Here is a 7340-nt window from a genome sequence, read left to right as displayed (position 1 = left end):
GGGGAGAGGGAAGGAAGTGGGAATCCTAATCCACACTTTCCTTTCCCTTCTCCCCTTTCCTTCTCCTCCTTAGGCCGGCCCATATGGGGGGCGCAGCAGCCCCTTGTGGCTGGTGAGTTTCCCCTCTTGGCCCATAAGGCCCATATCTTTTGCCGGGGGCGCCCAGAACCCCTTCCGGCGACCTGATAAGTACCCGGTACCCCCCCCCCCCCAAAACACTTCCGGTGTCCGAATACCATTGTCCTATATATCAATCTTTACCTCTCAACTATTTCGAGACTCCTCGTCATGTCTGTGATCTCATCCGAGACTCCGAACAACATTCGGTCACCAAATCACATAACTCATATAATATTATATCATCATCGACCGTTAATCGTGCAGACCCTACGGGTTCGAGAACTATGTAGACATGACCGAGACACCTCTCCGATCAATAACCAATAGCGTAACCTGGATGCCCATATTGTCTCCTACATATTCTACAAAGATCTTTATCGGTCGAACCGTTATGACAACATACGTAATTCCCTTTGCCCATTGGTATGTTACTTGCCCGAGATTCGATCGTCGGTATCTTCATACCTAGTTCAATCTCGTTTGTGGCACGTCTCTTTACTCGTTCCGTAATACATCACCCCGTGACTAACTCCTTCGTTGTTTTCTTGCAAGTTTATGATGTGTATTACCGAGAGAGCCCAGAGATACCTCTCTGATACTCGGAGTGAAAAACCCTAATCTCAATCTATGCCAACTCAACAAACACCTTCGGAGATACCTATAGAGCATCTTTATAATCACCCAGTTACGTTGTGATGTTTGATAGCACACAAGGCATTCCTCCGGTATCCGGGAGTTGCATAATCTCATAGTCGAAGGAATATGTATTTGACATGAAGAAAGCAATAGCAATAAAACTGAACGATCATTATGCTAAGCTAACGAATGGGTCTTGTTTATCACATCATTCTCCTAATGATGTGATCCCGTTATCAAATACAACTCATGTCCATGGTTAGGAAACCTTAACCATCTTTGATCAATGAGCTAGTCAAGTAGAGGCTCACTAGGGACACGGTGTTTGTTTATGTATTCACACATGTATTTAGGTTTCCGATCAATACAATTCTAGTATGAATAATAAACTTTTATCATGAATAAGGAAATATAAAATAACAATTTTATTATTGCCTCTAGGGCATATTTCCTTCACGAATCTGGATAAACCCCTCGTGTGACCTCCGATCCATGACTTCCAGCTGCACTTGGATCCCTACCGAGGGATTTGTCGGGAATTTGCTCCGTCAGCGTCAACGATGCAATTCTCTCTTAACAGCTCTGATGGTTCCAAGGGAAACCCTAGGTCCGGCTTCCTCAGACTAGACGATAACATCTCCTGCTTCGTGTACCCACTTGGGGGCAATGTTGGGGAGGTTTGTGTTATAGCTGCCACTTTACATGCCTCTCTGGTGCCGTGGTTTGGTTGGCTGAGGCATGGAGATGGTGCGTGGGGGCGAGCAGTGGCGATCCTTTGTTGCATCCTCACATCGTGGGCCCGTGCGTGGCGGCATTAACGATGTTGTTGGTCGGCGGTGTGGATGATGGGGACATGGTTGTTCGATGGTGCTGGTAGTGGCATACCACGGTCATGGCGCGGTAGTGGCAGCTCATGATGTATTGTCTACGGGCATGTCCAAATTTACCATTAACATACACTTGCTCCGGGGGCATGAGATCGACATAGTGTCTCCAATGTGTGATTTCGGTGGTGTCGTCATATTTCACCCCCTACGATTTGCATCATACATGTGTCAATTGATATTCCCTCCGATTCTAAATATGTCTTTTTAGATATTCTAATATAAACTACATACGGAGCAAAATTAGTCAATCTACACTCTAAAATACGTTTATATACATCCGTATATAGTTCATATTGAAATCTTTAAAAAAATACTTATATTTAGAAACGGAGGGAGTACATCCTAGCCGTGCAGAGGATGTATATGTGTTCGTTGTGTTTGTATCTCCTTGGCGTTTCATCATGAGATAATAAAACATTGCCATTTTTTCTATTAAAAACAATGCTGCATGCCTGATTGCTGCGGGTTGGTCGAATAATGGACCGCCCATTCGACCCGTTTGTTTGTTTGTCCATGCAAGCGAATTCCCGCTTTAATTGTTTTGTAACAAATGAACCTGAGATGCCAGCGCAGTTGTTGAAAACTCGAAACACAACAAATAATTCGGCCTGAGTAGGACTCAAGAGCCGCCCAGCTCACCCCATCCATTCCCCTTCAAAAATTATATCCGCGTCAGCGTCACCGGTGGATTGGTCGGTCCTTCTTGTTCTCTCGCGCATGGTGCCAGGGTAATCCATGGCCAGGGTGCGCGCACTCGCTACCACCACCACCACCATGAGTCCCGCATGGGCGCCGCGCGCTTCAGGAGGGAAAAAGGAGCTCGTCCGCCGTCCCGTCCCGTGAATGGAAATGTGGAGAAGACGGGGGAGGCGATGGGTCATTGATGAGGCCTCCTCACTTTCGGTTCCGTTCCGTGCTGTTGCCGCCCGCCGTCATGGAAAAATCGAAAGCGAGGTGAGCCGGAAGCTATACTCGTGCACGGAACAACGGGCACGCTGGAAAAGAGTGCCGCGCGCCCATCATGCGGACGGTTCCAGTCTCCCGGCATGCAAATCCGGGAGGGATATCGGGTCGCCATCCGGTCGAACCCTCGTGCATCTTCTGGAATCTGGACCAGACGCGTACAGCTTGTTACACACAGCCGATGCTGGCGCATCATGCAATATTTTTGGATTAAGCAGTGTTTCGGATAGAAACTTTGATTAGAGGGTGGCCGTGACGTGCCTACGCATGATCAGCAACCAATAAGCAGTTGTTCATTAGTGGCGAGCCCAGACAAATGTCAACAATACAAATTTTGCCGCCAAATGCTCGTAGCAAACCAGTGACTGCTGACTTGGTGCCTGCATTTCGATTGGTTTTACCAAGTTACTGGTGCTTCACACAGCACGCTCAGCAGGTAAATAAGCTGACGACGTACCTGCCATCACCTCAAATCATGGATTCTGTACGTGCATTCACCCGTCGCCAGACGAAACTGGGCCACTGATTAAAATCAAAATATATAAGCTCCACCGTATTAGGCGCAGCCAGCAGTGAGCCATCTGCTCTGGGGTGATGCAATGATGAGGGCCGTGGGCGGCAAAGTTTATAACCTAGAAACAAGACACCAACGGGAGACGCCCTTATCTTCCACTAGTAAACCCAGCCACTAAACAAAACTAGTTAATCGCAAAGGGAGCGCCCTGCGCCGGCCTTTCGCCGAGAGCCAGTAGCCGCCCCGCGCCTCGCCGCCATAAATACCACGCCCGTGTCCTCGTCGTCTCACACCACCACACAGAGCTTCGGCGCACTCGCACCTTGGGCACCACCACACACACCCACCCTAGCTTGTCGATCGGCTGAGGAGCGCGACGATGGCCAAGGACATCGAGGCGGCGCCACCCGGTGGGGAGTACGCGGCCAAGGACTACTCCGACCCGCCGCCGGCGCCGCTCTTCGACGCCGAGGAGCTGACCAAGTGGTCCCTGTACCGCGCGGTGATCGCCGAGTTCGTGGCCACGCTCCTCTTCCTCTACATCACCGTGGCCACCGTCATCGGGTACAAGCACCAGGCGGACCCCGCCGGCCCCAACGCCGCCGACGCGGCCTGCAGCGGCGTGGGAATCCTCGGCATCGCCTGGGCGTTCGGCGGCATGATCTTCGTGCTCGTCTACTGCACCGCCGGTGTATCGGGTGGCCACATAAACCCGGCGGTGACCTTCGGGCTGTTCCTGGCGCGCAAGGTGTCGCTGGTGCGCGCGCTGCTCTACATCATCGCGCAGTGCCTCGGCGCAATCTGCGGCGTCGGGCTCGTCAAGGGGTTCCAGAGCGCCTTCTACGTGCGCTACGGCGGCGGCGCCAACGAGCTCAGCTCCGGCTTCTCCAAGGGCACCGGCCTCGCCGCCGAAATCATCGGCACCTTCGTTCTCGTCTACACCGTCTTCTCCGCCACCGACCCCAAGCGCAGCGCCCGTGACTCCCACGTCCCAGTAAGTTATCACCCTCCTCTCAGCATGCGTACCAGTGATTCAGTTAACTAGTGATGCTGCATGGAAATAGCTAGGCATGATAAAGCAGGTCTACGGATATTCTCTACCGGTACTGATGCATCAGTACCCACTAGTACCACTCGCTAGTTCAGTCCCTAGCTAGAGCTAGTTAATTTGATTCATTATATGCAGCAACTGTGAGGTGGCAAACCGCTTGTGATTAGCATTAGACAAGCACTTTGTAGATAGGGACATGGTAGGAAAGTCCTACATAATTTTTCGCTGATATGATTGTTTAGATTTGGTGAACCGTCCTTTTCAAGGCTGCATATCAGCATGAAAACATTCATGTATTTTTCCTAGCTAGCTCTCCTTTTTGTTACATACATGGCTTTGAAATACAAAGGCGGCTGTTTTATGAGTTTGTTTATGGTAGTGATGTATTAAGCTAGAGTTAATCATTGAGAAGTGGCTAAATAGATGGATGTTGTGATGAATTGTTCAGGTGCTGGCTCCTCTGCCAATCGGCTTCGCGGTGTTCATGGTGCACCTGGCCACTATCCCGATCACCGGCACCGGCATCAACCCGGCAAGGAGCTTGGGGGCTGCTGTGATCTACAACAACGAGAAGGCCTGGGACGACCACGTATGTACCGCCATTGCCCCCCATGCATCTCTCTGCTAATTATTAATATTGTTCTCACAGTTACTATTTCAGTAAGCAGTGGCCACAATCACCTCGAAGACTATTACATAAAAATAAAAGAAAATAAAGAGAACTTGTGTGGTGTTCCTCATCCATAAGAACAGATAGAATATACTGCATATCTTATCGAACGGCACAAGATAGCTAGGATATATAACTTTATTAAACCCATGCTGCACTATGTCATCCCAAATGACTGGTTCGCGATCACTTGCAGACTCAAAGCTTAAAAGAACTAGACATAAAACTTTTGTGGTATTCCTCGTCCATAAGTTCAAAAGTAGCAATCAGAACGCTGAGCAGGTCGATTATTTTGGCCAAGGACCCGGGATAAGGATCACTTAATAAACTCAAGCGATGTCACACCCCACTGATTAGCCTTGAAGTTCTTTTTGTATAGTCTTGTAGCTTATGTATGATATATCTGCAAAAAAATACTATTTTTGGAGCAATACACGCTGCCCAATCTCGTCCCACTCCCACCTGCTCCACCATCCAACTACCCTAGAAACTCTTATATAGCTCTATCTAATGTACCTAACTACTTAGTGCCATCTTGTATGCCCAAAGTTTTGTAGAGAGTGCAATTAGGAGGAAATTAATTCAAATTACTCTGAGACATCTTATGCTTACATTTGTGGCCATTGTGGTTGCAGTGGATCTTCTGGGTGGGGCCATTCATCGGCGCCGCCATCGCCGCCTTATACCACCAGTACGTGCTGAGGGCCAGCGCCACCAAGTTCGGCTCGTCCGCCTCCTTCGGCAGCCGCTAGATCGACGGCCGGCCGCCGTTCTCGATGGTCGGAGGCACTGAACTGTAGATATATCAGAGGACAGAGGGGCCTCCAGTGTGTGCTGCTGTTCGGGTCCTGGATTCTGCTGGTCTTTGCACGCGTCTCTCTTTTCCTCAGCTCGCCGCCGCGTTTGCTGCTTGTTTTCTCTACCGATCGAGTGTGTCTTCGTTAGTGTTTGCTTCCATTGCATGTACTATCTGTGAACGATGAGGATGATGTACTGTCAATCTGTCATGTATGCGTCCAGGTAATTTGGGGGGAAATTTGAAATGCAATGTGTACGTAAGATTCGGGTTGTGAGCTGCTTGCATGTTTCGTGCTCGTCCCTATACCAGCAAATCTGATCAAATCTGTACGGACCACGATTTGCATTCGGCATGGACGGCATGGCCCGATGGCCGATGGGTGCAGCGTTTTGAACTGTGAGTAGGACTTTATGGTCCTGTATCAGTCTGTGGCGTTATCTGGATCATGATTACCCGTAAACTGAAACCAAACGGGAGGAGGGGGTTTGTGGGAGTCCGGACACGAGAAAACATCATTCTTTGCCCTCTAGCCCATCCAAAAAGAAGGTGGAGCCCGCACTTTTGTTGCAACCCGCACTGTTTCCGCGTGAAAATCCCTCACTCTCATCTTTCGTCACCGTCGCTCTCTACCCAATTCCTGCCCCTTTCTCTCACCCTCTTCTTCCTTCCACCGCCGACACATGGAACCGTCATAGAAGCTGTCGGAGATGGAGGTGTTTGTGGTGTCGAAGGATCCGAGCACCACGCTCGCCCGGAAGATCAGCTCGGCTACGCGGCAAACTCGTCGCGTCAAAGTGAAGTCCACAAAAGGAGGAGAAGCCCAAGAAGTCGATGGTCGTCGGTGGGCTTGGTTGTGGCATTGGGCGTGGAGGTCGTGGCGGACGCCGCCAGACGGGCGCGCCCACCGAGAAATCTTCAGCGTCGTGCATTGTTGCTTGAAGTTGAATGGGTAACCGAAGTGAAACCTTTTCATAGCCAAGACCGCTGCCCAAGCCAACGAGGAAGAGACCAGTGACCCTCCCGACCCAACCCAAGAACCACCGAAGTAGGATAGACGATTTTTACGGGGGAAGAAGTGGGCGGAGGAGAGGGCGAAGAGAGAAAGTGTGACGGCCAAGCTGACGGAGTGGTTCGAGGACATCTTGTCGAAGAAGGAGGAGGCATGAGTGAAGCGTTCGGACCTCACGGAGGAGAAGAGGGCGAAGAGGTTTAAATTGTTGATGGAGGCGACGGACAAGAAGTTCAAGCTCGAAAAGAAGAGGACCATGATCGAAGAGAGAAAGGTCACGCTTGAGGAAAAGAAGTTCCAGATCGCCGCCAATGCGGAGGACGCCAAGATGTTGTCCTTGAATGTGGCCACTTTGGATGCCGACGCAAGAATGATCGTGCAATCCGCCCGCTACCAGATGTTGCAGCGGCAGAATGATGAGTTGATAGGGGCGGACAATGAGGACACGGCGGAGGCGGAAGCGGAGGCTGCCTACGCGGCAGCGACGACACCTTGATCAGAGAGCAGGTAGCTGGGATGCCGGTCCGGCAGGGCAGAAACAGCTTCGCCGTCTCACCACCCCAAGCCAAACTCGAAGACTTCCTAAAGTAAACCTGAAAAGAACACCAATGACGATGCACACTAGGTTTGTGACTGATGTCGAGCTCGCCACCGGCGAGGACCATGCATCGACTTTCTCTTCTTCGGTGAC

At 50.5% G+C, this 7340-nt stretch overlaps 1 protein-coding gene across 1 annotated transcript; it reads left to right on the top strand.

Annotated features, from left to right (window-relative positions):
* Positions 1-3395: 3395 nt before the first annotated feature.
* LOC119355837 (aquaporin PIP2-5-like) lies at positions 3396-5911 on the top strand. Its single transcript, XM_037622724.1, has 3 exons — positions 3396-4114; positions 4620-4760; positions 5477-5911. Exons 1-3 carry the CDS (start codon positions 3500-3502, stop codon positions 5591-5593), a joined length of 873 nt encoding a protein of 290 aa, XP_037478621.1. The 5' UTR covers positions 3396-3499; the 3' UTR covers positions 5594-5911.
* Positions 5912-7340: the final 1429 nt, after the last annotated feature.

This window comes from Triticum dicoccoides, chromosome 2A (genome assembly GCF_002162155.2).
Source record: "Triticum dicoccoides isolate Atlit2015 ecotype Zavitan chromosome 2A, WEW_v2.0, whole genome shotgun sequence".
NCBI classification, from domain to species: Eukaryota; Viridiplantae; Streptophyta; class Magnoliopsida; order Poales; family Poaceae; genus Triticum; species Triticum dicoccoides.
Note: the sequence above shows the minus strand (reverse complement) of the source record. Positions and strands in the feature narration are given on the sequence as shown.